General features: G+C 37.5%; 1 protein-coding gene across 1 annotated transcript in view; it reads left to right on the forward strand.

Moving 5' to 3' along the window:
* The window catches only part of DCC (deleted in colorectal carcinoma), a 1,585,944-nt gene that overhangs the window by 1,042,948 nt on the left and 526,536 nt on the right, over positions 1-16,460 (forward strand). Inside the window, exon 8 of the mRNA XM_006837499.1 lies at positions 7,956-8,112. Within this exon, the coding sequence (XP_006837562.1) occupies positions 7,956-8,112 (157 nt within the window). The remainder of the gene's footprint in view (positions 1-7,955; positions 8,113-16,460) is intronic.

A 16,460-nucleotide genomic window follows, 5' to 3' on the forward strand; every position in this document is an offset into this window, starting at 1 on the left:
GCATCATTGATGGACTCAAGTGTGGCAGCGGTAGTGAGGTTGGCCCAGGATCGGACATTGTTTCATTCTGCTGTGCATGGGGTCGCTATGAGTTGGTTCTGACTCGATGGCACCTGACAACAACAACATGCAAATTACTGTTAGGTACCATTGAGTCAGTTCTGACTTATAGAGACTCAGTCCACAAAACTATTGCTGCATTTGAGCCCATTGCTACTGCCATTGTGCCATCCCATCCCCTTGGGAGTCTTCCTCTTTTTTCGCTGACCTCCCACACTACCAACCAGAGATTGGTCATTGCTGATAATACGTCTGAAGTATGAGGTATTGGAACCAACTCCATGGCACATATATATGACATCACTATATATGACCATGTTTTGAGTCTAGTCATAAGATTTTCAGTTGCTAAACATTCAGAAGTAGTCCACCTCTCCTTCTTCGTAGTCTGTCTTAGCCTAGAAGTTCTGCTGAAACATGTCCACTACGAGTGACCCTGCTGGTATTTAAAATACCAACGGCATAGTTCCAGCATCACAGCAACATGGAAATCACCACAGTATAACAGTGACATACGAGTGGTGGCTGCACAAATTAGTCACATATACAACCTTGGCTATGTTTTCCACGATGTGTCATCATTCTTGTACATTCAATTCTTGTCCCATTTCCAGTATTCTTGTCTCCCTGCTCCCTTTCCTTCTTATGTTTTCCTTTAGACTATTTTTGAACATTTAGTTTCATAGAAATGATTTTTTTGTTAAAGGAGCTCATTACGCACAGGTGATATTCTTTATTTGATAAGCCAATCTGTTATTTAATTAAAAGGTGGCCTAAGGGATAATTTCAGTTTATGGTATAAAGAATATCACAGGATTGTAATCTCGGGAAGGTTTCCAAGCCTTAATTGGTCTGGTAAGTCTAGACTAAGTTCAAGAATTTGAGTTCTTCAACAAACATTTCTCCTCATTCTGTCATGATCAGATCCACTCTATCTGATCTCTGATCTGAAAAGTTGATATTAGTAGTCAGGCACTGTCTTGTTCTTTTGTTTTCAGGGTAGATGGGGCCATGATTTGTGTCAACTTATAGTCCTTTAGACTACTTTTTTTCTGAGTTTTTGGTTTCTTTCTCTTTTTGTAAAGATGAATAGAGACAATAGTTGACTGCTGGCAGGCTTTTAAGTCCCAGACACTACACATTACATCAGGAGGTAGAAATACACTTTATAAAGTATGCTATGCCAGTTAACTTAATTGTCACACAAGACTATGACCCTAAGTCATCAAACCCAAAAAATGAATCTCATGATGAGATTGGTTCTTTCTAAAATATATACATTCTCCTATTCTTTTAAAAATTATTTTTTTAGCTTCTTGAAAATTCTCAGAAGATTTTTCCAAGTAATCTTGTTGTGTAGGCCTGAAAGTCAACTGCACAGTCTGCTGCCAGTCTCCCTCAGGTCTCCCGGGTCTGCTGTTGTCATTTTTGTACTGCTGCTTTGTGTCCTTACAGCTCTGTCTCTTTGTCTCTGTCTTCTGTATTGAAGAGGAATCCAGTGCAGTGATCCCAGATCCAAATGACACACTGCAGTCCTGATGCTCTTTTCTCAGTAGTTAAGAGATTACCCTCTTTCTCTGGCTCTTGTACGACTCATTTTAAGCCCGGTAATATCACAAAACTTACCAATACCCACATTAGGGTTCCATACACTTTACTTTCATGGTTGAACTCCAGTAAGGGTGTCATGGACCTTACTTACATTATTAACAAGCTATCCAATCCCCTCAGTAAGTCACAAGCACCTCATTTGCATATCCCCATTTAGTGCATCTGTAGGAGAAACTACAGTTGTGGTTAGAAGTGGTGGTGGTGGTGGTGGTGGTGGTGATGGTGTGGAGTGGGTTCCAACTCTTAGTGACTCTGCTAGGATTTCTGAAGCTGTAAATCTTTATGGGAGCAGAAAACCTCATCGTTTCTCCCATGAAATAGCTGGTAGTTTTGAACTGCTGACTTTGAGGTTAGCAACCCGACTCATTACCACTATGAATGTGTTTGAGGGAGCCCAGACTCAGAGCCATTTGAAGTAATTCACTGTACCACAAATTCACTGTACCACAAAAGGTTATACAAGGGAGTGCCACACACTGACCAACACAGTATGCTAACATTCTTTAAAACCTTGCTACTCGGTTACTTTTTTAAAAAATATTTTATTCTAATGTGCATTTCTTTTTTTACTTGACAAGTTTGACACATTTAAAAATTAAAATTATTCAGTATTTTTTATTAATTTGTAGACATTAATTATTTTATTATATTGTTAAGTGCCATCAAGTTGGTTCCGACTCACAGTGACCCTATATAGTATTTCCAAGGAGCAGCTGGTTAGCTTGAACTGCTAACCTTGTCATTCAACCTGAACATGCAGTCTAGCACATTAACCCACAGTGCCAGACCAGGACTTCTTTAATATTATAGATATGAACTATTTTTTATTAGATATTTTGCAAGCATTTTAGGGACTTTTCTCAGAGGAGATAGCATGTAAATTAAGTTCTGTAGGGAAAGGAGAAGTTAGTCAGGTGAATGTGATGGGATTAGTAAGGAGTGGGAGCTGCTAGTGTTCGAGTCCAGAAGGGAACTGCACTGCACATATGGATTCAATGTGCTGAGCACAAGCATCAAAAAGCCAGGGAGCCACTATGTCGGCTCTGTGAGTACAGTGACCTTGGTCGTTATTCCCTACTCTCTCCTCAGGGCCTGGAACAATGGCTGGTATGTAAAAGATATTTTATAATTACTTACTAAATTAGTAGTGCATTAGCTGATGTACACTTTTTACTGTGGACACTCACAAGTCTCTGCCCAAAGACATTTTTTTGACCACAAATGCACAGCAACTTATTGTGCGGGAAGTATAATGCTCCACCAGTAAGAGCTCAAAAATCACCTTCCATCAATAAGAGTGAGTAGGAAAATCGAGAATGGGTAGGAAAAAACTCAGCTCGCTTTGCTCAGGGTAACGTTGGTTCAGGCCATGTCTTACACTGACTCCCAGAGTTATCTCAGGCATTGTACTCGCTTCCCAAGGTGACAACCATTCAATAGATAACTCGCTCTTTCCAATCTCCTTCCCTCCCCAACTCACTTCCCAAAGTCCTACTGGGTATTTCTTGGGTTTATCTCACAGATGAAGAATTTGCTCTTAAATCCTTTTTCATGGCTTGTTTGTGAGGGAACCAAAGCTTAGCCATGTGGTGAGTGGGAGTCTGATAGCATGTTACGGAATTTGGAGTTTGCCCTGAGATGAACAGCAGATGCAGACACTGAAGTTAAGCCAGCAGAAGAGTGATATGATCAATAAATTGTGTATTCTCTGTTTGTGTTGTTGTTGAGAATATACATAACTAAAAACATACCAGTTCAATAGTTTTATGTAATTTTATGCCATTCAATACCATTAATTGTTTTAGTTATCTAGTGCTACTATCTCAGAAATATCACAAGTGGGTGACTTTAACAAACAGAAATTTATTCTTCCACAGTTTAGGAGACTGAAAGTCTGAATTCAGGACACTAGCTCAAGGGAAAGACTTTCTCTCCCTGTCCACTCTAGGCCTTCTCTTGTTTCAGCATCCATAGACTTGGTATTCCATGGAGATTTCCACATGTTTTGGTATCATTGTTTCTCTTGATCTAAGTGGTCCACAGTGCAAGGATGTGCTATACACCTGATTCTTTCTTGGTGATACTGAGGTCTCTCTCTCTTTCCTTGCTTCTCTCTCCTTTTATCATTTGTAAGAAAACAAGATGATGCAGGTCACACCCCAGTTACACTGCCCTGACATTGGATAAGGGCTCTGAGCAGAGTAAAGGTATTGCGTCCTACCTTGATTGGCTGATTACATTAGCTCATATCATGAGTGATGACAATATCATTAAACAACTGCCTAACTACATCATTGCAATACTGCCAAACCGACCTGGTCAAGAAAACACATATGATCACATAATGGGGGTGTGTGTGACTACGTCATTACACATTATGGGAAATGAATACATCATTCCACTACTGCCAAACCATTGAGAATCATGGCCCTGCCAAGTTGAATTCAATCCATGGCATTGATTGGCATCCTTCAAGTTATGCAACCATTATCATCCCCATTAACCAAAACTCACTGTAACCTAATTCCTATCCAGTCTTTCACAATGTTATCATCAACTTCATCCCCTATGGATGGATCTTGAGATAACATAATACTGAAGGTAGACATCTCTACTAGTTCTTATAATCTTATTCTGGATGCTGCACAGAGAAAACATTTGTGGAAGGGGAGCTGAAAGGAAGGTGGATGAATTAGAAGACAGTGGAGGTAAAGTAGTATGCTAGACTTATGAGATGCCAAGGAAGGAGAAGCTCTAGAACATAGCCAGTGAGGGAGAGTTCAGAATAGAGGATGCATTTCAGTTTTCTGCATTACACAAATGAGTGGACAGTGTAAACACGCTCTGAGATAAGCAATATAGGAAGAGAAGCTGACTGAGGAGACAGTGGAAAGGGAAGGGAGAATCACTAATAGTTCATGGAAATAAAGAATTTTGTCAAGAAGCTTAATGTAATCTATACTTTTGACAGCGATGCTGCTAATTGTTCCTTCCCCCTCTCCCCATCATGCTGAACATAAAAGATTGACCAACTTCACTGCCGGGTTCCCATTTACTTCAAATGCTGAGCTGATCAGGAAAGCCAAGGGATGCTTTATCTACAAAGAAGTAGTCTAAGAATCTATACAGCCAAAAAGAACTTTGGGAGCTTTCTTCGGTCTGTAAGCCTCATTTTTGTGCATAACAAGTATATATTATAAATTGATAATTTTCAGTGAACATTGAGAACTGAGATATTCCCCTTCAAATAGCTTTATTCCAGCTAATAGGAGTTTACTTCATGGCAGGGATAATGACTCAGCCACTTTATGGCAGGGATAATGACTCAGCCTACCTTTCTGAAAAGTGAATATAAGAATAAAACTTGGATAAGAAAATAGATTACAGAAACCAGTTTAAAGATTAAATGTAGGGAAATGAGTACTTGCATTTTTTAAAAATAGAAATCACCTGTCAAAGTGAAATAAATATTCTTTGGATTTAGGAACTTGAGTAAATTAGAAGAAAATAGAGGTATTTTGTGAAGATGAATGACAAATGCTCTCTCATCAGACACACACACACATACAAACACTACAGATCACATACATATTCATGATAGAAAACTTCTAAAATACTTCCAAATCTTTGAAAAAATAACATTTTCCATTTGAGGATGTGTCTGTGCCATATCTGTGAGTAAGGACTATTGAGGCCTGCTATCAATACAATGATAGTAGCAGCAGCAGTGGACTCAAGGGTAGCGATTGTAAGGTTGGTGCATGATAGGGCAGTGTTTTGTCCTGTTGTGCATAAGGTCACTATGAGTTAACTCCACGACAACCTAACCACAACAACCATACAAGCATGCACTGAGATGCTAACCACAAGGTTGGTTAGCATTGGCCCCTCCTTAGAAACCCTCACTAGCACTTAAGTGCTCCTGAGAAATCATATTTGTTGTTGTGAAGTGCAGTTGAGTCTGTTCTGACCCATAGCCACCCCATATAGGGTTTCTGAGGAGCAGCTGGTGAGCTTGAACCACCGATCTTGCAGTTCAAATGGCTTTGCAGTCTGACACATAAACCCACAGCGCCACACCAGGACTCCCAGAAACCCTATGGAGGTCACTATTGTCAGAACTGACTTGACTGCTCTTACCACCAACCACAATCCGTGAGAGGTGCCCTGGTGGTGCATTAGTTAAAAGTCTTCTGCTACTAACGGAAGGTGGCAGTTTGAACCCACCAGCCACTCTACTGGAAAAAGATGTCGCAGTTTGTTCCACTGAGATTACTGTCTTCAACACCATAGGGGCAGTTCTACGCTGTCCAATGGAGTTCCTATGAGTCAGAATCAATTGGACAGCGCTGCAAATCCAAGAGTAATGGTTGAGGCTCTTTGTCAGTGTGGGTCAAATTTCAATGCGCTCCTTTTGATTTTCTTTGGGCTTAGAAAAAACATAAGCAAGGACTTCAAATTTCATCTAAACCAGTGTAAACAGGCAGTTCATGGAACAAGGTTTTTTACTAAATCCCTGATTACCTGAGACAAATTTTTTTTTTTTTTTAATATATGTAGGATGCTGCCTATATTATAGAGTATTGGGGGTTTTCATAATTATATTTCCAAATTATATACACACATATATATATATAATTGAATTGTATCTTTTCCACTAGGGAGCAAATTGTAGCTATGAATTTAATATTCTTAAGAATCAAGTTACATAAGTAACTTTTTACTCCATAAATATAAAGGGAAGAAAATTATAACATATATATATATGTTATAATTTTATAACATATAACAGTGAGATAATCGGATTCCTAAGAAAGACAATATATATATATAAAAGGAGCTCTGGTAGTGTAGTGGTTATGAATCGGGCTGTGAACCTTAAGGTCAGCGGTTCGAAACTACCAGCCGCTCCGCTGGAGAAAGATGAGGCTTTCCACTCCGGTAACAACAACAAGGATTTACACCCTCGGAAACCCTGTACAGGATAGCTATGGGTCGGAACCGACTCAACGGCACTTAACAACAACAACAAATATATATTGTCTTTCTTAGGAATCTGATTATCTCACTGTTAATTAAAACAATCATTGTTGTCATTATGTCATTATGTCATTGAGTTGGTTCCAACTCATATCGACCCTTTGTGGGTTTGCTAAGGCTATAATCTTTATGGGAACAGAAAGTCTCATCTTTCTCCTGCAGAGTGGCTGGTGGGTTTGAACTGCTGATCTTTTGGTTAGTTGTTGTTGTTGTTAAGTGCCGTCGAGTCGATTCCGACCCATAGCGACCCTGTACAGGGTTTCCGAGGGTGTAAATCTTTACGGGAGTAGAAAGCCTCATCTTTCTCCCGCGGAGCGGCTGGTAGTTTCGAACCGCTGACCTTAAGGTTCGCAGCCCGATTCGTAACCACTACGCTACCAGAGCAACATAGCAAAAGTATAGAACCATAACCTTCTTTCTAAAGTTAAAAAAAAAGTTTAAATGCCCAATTATTATGGTTATTTTCTTATCAGAATTTTCAAGAATTCAAAGAAGATCTATTTTTGACAAAATATCCACCCCACTCTATAGTACACTTTAAAAATCTTAAAATTTTCATCTGTATTTTAATTCCTTTATTTCAAATATAAATATATGCACTCATTTATACATTTATTGAGTTATGCATTAATTTCCTTACTTTTTAAAATCCTTTCCCTATTCCAGAAAAGTTTCTGGAGTATATTATTAGTTACTTAAAATAATTTGGGCCTGCTTTCATGTGCTAGAAATGACTCTTTCTCATGACATTTGTATTACTTACTTCAAGGCACAGAAAGCTTAATCCCCTTAGAATATTGAATCATATTTCCACACTTCTGAAGAAAGGTCTTTCTGTAATTCATGTGCTTGTTAAAAATCCACATTATCCAATTTCTCTTCCAGTTTCTTGCCTAAGCAGACCATTTTTCTTGCTGTCATAGATCCCCAAAGTAATAAAAATCATACAAATATATAATGGAATCATATATGTTATTGATTAGCCCTTCTTTTAAACACCGTAGAAATTCAATTATCTATGGTAGCTTAGTTACTTTTGATTGCTTTGCTTAGTTTTTCTCTTGCTTGGAATGTCAAATGGTTTTTATTCCATTAACTATTTGCTTTCCCTTGGTTTTCTTCCTTTCTCTAGACTCCGTGTGAATGCCACATGGTTCAGTTTGCTGATGGGTCTGCTCTGCCTGCCTTCACATTCCCACAAATGGCACCAGCACTTCTGACAGTTTCCTCTCCTTTCTCTCTAGCTATCCCCAGCTCCAATGTGCTCCCTTCTGCTCCCAGAGATGTGCTCCCTGTCTTGGTTTCCAGTCGGTTTGTTCGTCTCAGTTGGCGCCCACCTGCAGAAGCAAAAGGCAACATTCAAACCTTCACAGTATTTTTCTCCAGAGAAGGTGACAATAGGTAAGTGTTAACAATAAAATTCAGCCTAATCTATTGTTTAAATGGGATAATGGAGACCATGTCTACACTATGGATTCCTTACTCTTTTACTAGATGGAAACAATATAGCTCCATTACCTATTTGTTTGTCTGATTTTTTTAAAACAAGGTTGTTTACAAAATCAAATAAAATTGTATGAAATTTTCTTGAAAAGGAGCAAGAATGTGAATATATGATAACATTTTTGCTGTTTCCTTGGTTTTCCAAGTGCTAAATAGACAACATAATTTGGCTTTATATTGATAGAACAAACTATGAAAGAACTAATGTGGATCCAAAAATAGCAAAGCAAATAAGCCAATTACAGTAAAGTATCTGAACATATATCTCACCAAAGGCAAGATGGTGGTATGCCATGGAGACAAATAGTGATCCTGCATAAGGTTTCCGAGGCTGTAAATCTTACAGGAGCTGAAAGCCTCATCTTTCTCCCGTGGACCAGCAATTAGTTTCAAACTGCTGACCTTGAGATTAGCAGTCTGACTCATAACCACTACGCTACCAGAGCTCCTTAAAGAAAACACAGAGATGGGAAATAAACACATGAAATGATGCTCAACATAATATGGCATTGTTGTTGTAAGTGCCTTTGAATTGGTTCTGACTCACAGTGACCCTGTGTAGGGTTTCTTAGGAGCAGCTGGTGGGTTTGAACTGCTGATCGTGTGGTTAACAGTCCAGGGCTTATCCTAAAACCACACCAGAGATTAGGAGACTAAAAAGTAAAATAAGATACCACTGTTCACCCACTGGAATGGTTTAAATACAAAGCACAGGCACCACCAAATATGTAACAAGGATGTGGAGCAGCAAGAAGTCTCATTAAATGCTTGTGGAAATATGAAATTGTAGATCCACTTTAGAATACAGTCTGGCAGTTTCGTACAAAATTAATCATTATAATAGGTTTACATATGATCCAGCAATCATGCCTTTAGGTGTTTACTGAAACAGATTGAAAATCTATGCTTGCAAAAAACCTGAATACAAATATCTATAACAACTTTATTCATAATTGACCCAAATTAGGAGGGTGATATACACGAAGGGGGAGGACAGTATACAGGAAGTTGGTGGAAGCATGTAAAGTTAGGTGAAGCACAGGAAGTTATACAAGGACTAGAGGTGAATAGTACTATGTACACAACCTTGAAACAACAGTGTTCTGTGTGCAGAATGCGTATGGGAGGAAGAGTGGGATATATGTATGTGTATCTATCTATCTATCCCACAAACATATAAGAATTTGAAAGAGGGTATTTGTATTTGTACATGGGTACCACAGGGAGGAAGTAGAACAACTATTAGGATGAAACAAAGTATATGATTTGTTGAGTGTTAAACTGATGATGTTGTCTGTAAAACATTGCTCAATTAGTAAAAAAAAAAAAAAAATTAATAAATGGGCCAAATTAGAAGCAACCAAGATATCTTTAAATAGATGAATGGATAAACAAGCTGATATAGCCATACAATGGAGTATTATTCAGCAGTAAAAATAAATTAGCAGTCATGCTACAAAAACACATTGTTGTTGTTGTTGATAAGTGCCATTGTGTCAGTTCTGAGTCATACTGTTTCCAAGGAGCAGCTTGTGGGTTTGAACCACCTGACATTGCAGTTCAAGCTGACTTTGCAATACACAGAGGAACCTTAAATGCATACTGCCTAATGAAAGAGGTCAATCCAAAAAAACTACATACTGTTTGATTGCAACTCTCTGACATTCTGGAAAAGGAAAAGAATTAGAGAAAGTCAAATCAGTCTTGCCAGGAAGAGAAGAAGGGAGAGATATAGGTGGAGCACAGGGCATTTTAGAGCAGAGAAACTATTCTGTATGGAATTGCAATGATGGATAAATGACATTATGTGTTTTCCAAAACCCATACAATACAAAGAGTGAACTGTTGTCTTTATTATAAGATAATAGCATATCAACCTTGGTGCACCAGTTTGAACAAATGGACCATAGGGGTGAAAAATATCAACAACAGAGAAAACTTTATGCAGGAGGAAAGCAGGTACACAGGAATTCTGCAGTTTTTGAGCAATTGTCCTGTGTGTCTCAACAACATATACATATGACAAGGTGCTCTGGTAGTGTGTGGGTTTCGAGTTGGGCTGCTAACCACAGGATCAGCAGTTTGAATCCACCAGCCACTCCTCAGGAAAAAGATGAGGTTATTTGATGCCAAAAAGATTTACAGTTTTGGAAACGCTGTACGAGGTGGCAATGCGTCGGAACTGACTCCAGGTATACACACCCACTACTATCATCACTACCATATGCCTATGATGCAATTTTTCTAAAAAATGAAGTTTATTTAAAAAAGAAAGAAGAAATCAGTGCAATTAATTGTAATCCAGACTCTATTATTATTGTAATTTCTATGAGTCTTACTTTGTTCTTTAATAAAAAGAAACAATGACAATATCTTGTGGGGGATTTGTAATGGTTAAACTAGGTTGACTGCAACATTTGTGGCAAAGTGTCAAATGTTTGTTAGACAGTGACTAATATTATAGTTGACAAAGCAAAAGTGAGGTGTATATGTCTGGCTTCAAGGTTACATTGTACTGGGGTTTTGTTTGTTTTTTTTCTTGCAACATATTTTTTTTAATTTTCACTACTTTTAAAGCTTGAAGTTTTAATATCCAAATCAAATTATATATTTGAAAAACACAAACTTCTTTTCTAAGACTAAACCATTTCATATACCTTTACATGACTTTAAATTCTTTAAATTTATGAGGATGTGTCATTGTTACATGAGGAAGCATTACTAATAGGATTCCTGTTCGTACAAGCATGGGTTTATCCTAAACAGTCCATATTTAAACATGTCCCTGAGAGAAGTGGATGGCTTCAGAAAAGCTCTCTGAGTAATACAGTTGGCTTAGTCTAGTTTGTATGCATACAAAACAAAGGGGCAGTCAAAACAGTGGTTTCCAATGGGATCTGCTGGACCTGTTAAATTCAAGTGAGGGAGGTCAGCTCAGAAGGTTATGGCAATTGTTTTTTGAGATCCCAAAGTGTCATCTTGATAGATTTTCTAAAGGACACAGGACAATAATGGAGGTACATTATGAAAAAGTTTTTTTTTTTGTTTTTTTTTTAAAGTTGGAAATTGCACTGCTGAGAAAAAGGCCAGGGACTTTTCACCACAGAATTTTATTCCATCCACAATTCACTGGCTCATTCTTCAAGGAAGCAATGGCTGTCCTGCTACCCATCCATCCTACAGCCCAGAGCAGGCCCATTCAGATTTCTTTTTCTTTCAAAATTCAAAGAACATTGAAAAGGAACACACTTCAAGGATGCCTAACCTGTCTTTTTGATGTAGTGTAAATTGAAAAGGGAAGGCCAAGAGAGATGGACACACTGTTTTCCAAAGTATATAAACCTAGCAGAAGATGTGTTGAGAAATTATAGCTTCACATTTTGATATTTTTTGTTTAATAAAGGTTTCTATGATTTTGTTTCAATACTTTATGACTTACCTCCATATTTTATATTTCATATTTGATCATTTTATTACATAAAACCTCTGTGTGTCTTATTCAGCAGTTTGTTTCTATTTCTCATGGTGGTTTTTTTTTGCATAATTCTGATTGTTAGTTCTACTCCTTAGGTTTACGATACATTTCTCTTTAGAGAATTTGCTTTCCCTAAATAAGTCCACATTAAACCAATGTTTTTGCTAAAGTCCATTTGGGTCACAAAGATCTAACTGGAGTATTTAACTGAGTACATCTCATGTACATTAAGAGATCATCTCAAGAATAAGTTTAGTGTATTGACTGTTAATAATCAAAGACCGGGCAAGCTGTAGGATGAAAGCAAGGACATCAAACATAAAGAAAGCAAAAGGCCATGAAAATGACAGGGAAGAATCCAAAACTAATGCCATAAGAGTCTCTGAAACTTGCTCTTGAACGTAGAGTAACTTAGTGAATGGAAGAAATTTTGAAGAAAAAGAAGTGTTATAATTAAACCTGCAAAGATCTTGAAGTAGAAAACCAGAAGGGAAGAATGTGTGTGGTATTTCTCAAAGTGAAATAACTGAGTAAAAAAAGTAAACATTAAGTTTTAAAATATTGCTACATATTCCATGATCAATATCCTACATTTGCCTGTTAGTTTGTCTTACTGTGGTGACTTGTTTGTTTCTGTGATGCTGGAATTTATGCTGCTGGTGTTTTAAATATCAGCTGGGTCATTCATGGTGTACAGGTTTCAACAGAGCTGCCAGACTAACAAGATGAGGAAGAAGGAGAAATAGATAAATTCTGAAAGGTTAGTCACTGAAACTCTTATGAATAGCAGTGAAACATAATCTTGTATAATGCCAGAAAATTAATATCTCAGGTTGGAAAGCCCTCAAAAGTGTCTAGCAAAAAGTTGTCTTTTCAAAGTAGACTTGACCTTAATAAGCTGGGTAGAACAAAGATGTGGGGACCTTCCTTTGTTGATGGGGATAACTCAAAATGAAAAGAAACAGCTATAATTATCCATTAATAATTGCCATTAATGCTTCCAGTAAAATGTGTGGAATTTACAAAGTATAAATTTAGGAAAATTGGAAGTGATTAAAAATGAAATTTAAGGAATAAAGATCAGTACCTTAGGAATTAGTGAGCTCAAATGACCTGCTATTGGCAATTTTAAATTGGACATTCATATGGTTTACTCTTCCAAAAATGACACATTAAGGAGGAATGACACCACATTCATAAACAGAAAGAGCATTTCAAGGTCTGTCTTGAAGTACAACGCTGTCTGTGATTGTAGATAATCCATAGACATATAAGGAAGACCAGTAAATACAAATAATATTCAAACTTAAGAACCAAATACTAAAGCCAAAGATGAAGAAATTGAAGAATTCTACCAACTTCTTCATTCTGAAATTGGTCAAACATGCAATCAAGTTGCATTGGTAACTGGAATGTGAAAGTTAGAAGCACAGAGGAAGTATCAGTGATTGGAAAATATGGTCTTAGTGTTAGAAACAAAGGTGGAAATTGCATTATTACAATATTGCAAGATCAATGATGTATTCACTCGAAGTACCTTTTTTGACAATATAAAATGGTGCCTTTACACATGGACCTCACCAACTGTTATACACAGTCATCAAATTGAGTACATTTCTGGGGAGAGATGATGGAGAAACTCAGTATCATCAGCCAAAACAATAGGTCATATGCAAGTTCAGGATTAAGCTAAAGAAAATTAAAACAAATCCTCAAGAGTCATAATACGACTTTGAGTATATTGTTTTCTTGCTGTCAAGTCAGTTCTGACTCATAGCAACCCTATAGAGGTTTTCCAAGGAGCTACTGGTGGTTTTGAATCACTGACCTTGCAATTAGCAGTCCAGTGCAATTCACCTGAATTTAGAAATCATATCAGGAACAGATTTGATGCATTAGACATGGATGACCAAAGATCAGAGGAATTATGAGATACATCAGAAACATCATACATGAAGAAAGCAGAAAGTCATTAAAGAAAGATGTGAAAGAAGGAAAAGACTAAAATGGATGTCAGAAGAGACTCTGAAACTTATTTTTAATATAGAGAAGCATGAGCAATTGGAAGAAATGATGACATAAAAGAGCTGAATAGAAAATGTCAAAGGGCAACTCAAGAAGACAAAGTAAATTATGATAGTAAAATGTGAAAAGACCTGGAATGAGGAAACCAAAAGGGAAGAACACACTCAGTATTTCTCAAGCTTAAAGAGCTGAAGAGAAAATACAGACCTCTGGTTTCAATATTGAAGAATCCTATGGGCAAAATATTTAATGACACAGGAAACATCAAAAGAAGATGGAAGGTTGATGATGCATGGAGGGATTGTAACCATGGCAATGATATTATATACGATAGAATTAATGTAAAACTAATGTTCTCCATGTAAACTATCACATAATTCACAATAACACATTTAAGAAAAAAAAAAGAAGAAATACACTGAGTCACTGTACCAAACAAAAAAAAAGAAAAAGAAAAAGAAAGAAAGAAAACAATTCTAACTGATGCAGCATTGGAGATACTTAATCATCTCTGTCAAGAAACTTGGAAGACATCTAGTTAGCCAATTGAGTGTAGCTTTTCCAAATAAAGGTGATCCAACAGAAAGTGGGAATCCTCAAACAATATCATTGATATCACATGCAAGTAGAGTTTTACTGAAGATAATTGAAAAACAGTTGCAATAGTTCATGAACAGATAGCGGCCAGAAATTCAAGCCAGATTTAGATGAAGACATGGACAAGGAATATCATTGCTGACATCAGATAGATCTTTGTTGAAAGCAGATAATATCAGAAAGATGTTTACTTGTGTTTTATTTTATTTATGCAAAGGTATCTGACTGTGTCATAACAAATTATGGTTAACAATGTGAAGAATGATAATTTCAAAACACTTAATATACTCATGAGAAGCCTGTACATAGAGCAAGAGACAGTCGTTCAAACAGAACAGAAGAATGCTGTGTGATTTACAATAGGGAAGGGGTGTGCCTGGGTGGTTGTATCCTTTAATATTTATTCAATCTGTATACTGAGCAAATTATATGAGAAGATGAACCGTATAAAGAAAAATGTGGCATCAAGACTGGAAACACACTCTAATAGTTTTCTATGTGGAGTCCTGGTGTGGCATTGTAGGACAAGCACTAGTCTGTTAACCACAAGGTCAGTGGTTCAAACCCATCAGCCATAAACCTTACACAGGGTTGCTGTGAGTCAGAACTGACTCGACAGCACTAAACAGCAATAATAATATATGCCTATACAAACCTCACGGTTGGCAGTTCAAACACATCAGCCACTCATCAGAAACTCTATACAGGGTTTATATGAGTTGGAACAGACTAGAAGACATGTAACAACAGCAAATGCAGTTTGATAATATGATAATGCAGTATAATATCTTTCATGCTGGGACTGAAATTCCTTTCTTTCTCAGAACAATTCTATTTCCTTCCATAATATGATCTGACATTAAAACAAAAAGGAAAGAAATACACACACCCAATCTTATGTTCACAGTGTCATGCATTACCATGGAGAAGCCTGTATTTGTTTTAGCTTTATCTCTGAAACTACTTAGCTCTGTGACCTTATGATGAATTTCATGAACTCTTTGTATACCAGTGTCTGCAGTTGTGAAAACTCAAGATAATAATTCTTGCTCAACTGTCTTCATGCATTTACATGGATTTCCTGGAAGCACTTTAAATTCAACCTGTCCAAAACCATATTCTTTGCTGTCTTCCAAAATACATACTTCCTCTCTTCTGTTAGTTTATGGTTGTTGTTGTTAAGTGCCATCGAGTGGATTCTGACCCATAGCAACCGTGCATAGGGTTTCCAAGGAGCAGCTGGTGAGCTTGAACCACAGACCTTGCAGTTCAAACAGCTTTGCAGTCTGGCGCGTTAACCCACAGTGCCACACCAGGATTCCATTGGTTTATGATAGTGCCTTCTATTTCATTAAGCAAAACTAAACAAACCAAAAGTCAAGTCATATTTTACTCCTTTCTCCCTCTCTGTACCTTCTTAGGCATCTAGTCCTGTCAGGTCAACCTCAGTCACAGTGCACTCAGGCCCTCTTTATACTTCTGTCGCCATCGTCACTTGTTTGAGATCCAGCAATTGCTTCTCACCCTCTAATCCATCCTTCTCTCTGTCTCCAGTTACCTTTTATAATATAATCTGCATGGGTTACTCACTCCACTGCTCAAAAAATGTGAATGTTCTGAAGCTTAAACGGAATGAAATATCATACTCCAATCCTGCTGTATCCTCACAATTTGATCTTATATTGGAGTCCTTGCTAGTGCCACTGTCTCAGTGACTTTTTGAGTGTCTTCCTGTTTTTCACAGATCCTCTACTTTGTCAAGAATGATGTCTTTCTATAGGGGTTAGTCCCTTCTGACAGCATGTCCAAAGTTCAGGAGATAAAGTCTCACCATCCTGGCTTCTAAGGAGTATTCTAGCTGTGTATCTTCCAAAACAGGTTTGTTTGTCCATGGCACTTTGAGTATTCTTTGCCAACACCAAAATTTAAATGCATTGATTCTTCTATGGTCTTCCTTATTCATTGTCCAACTTCCACATGTATGTGCATCATTAAAAATACCATGACTTGCGTCAGACAAACCTTAGTCCTCAAATGGGAATCTTTAGTTTTTAACACAGCAAACTCACCTCGTGCACTGTTGTTGTTAAATGCCATTCAGTCAGTTCTGACCCATGGCGACCCTGTGTAGGGTTTCTGAGGAGCAGCT

The sequence above is a fragment of the Chrysochloris asiatica genome, unplaced genomic scaffold (genome assembly GCF_000296735.1).
Source record: "Chrysochloris asiatica unplaced genomic scaffold, ChrAsi1.0 scaffold00021, whole genome shotgun sequence".
Classification (NCBI taxonomy): domain Eukaryota; kingdom Metazoa; phylum Chordata; class Mammalia; order Afrosoricida; family Chrysochloridae; genus Chrysochloris; species Chrysochloris asiatica.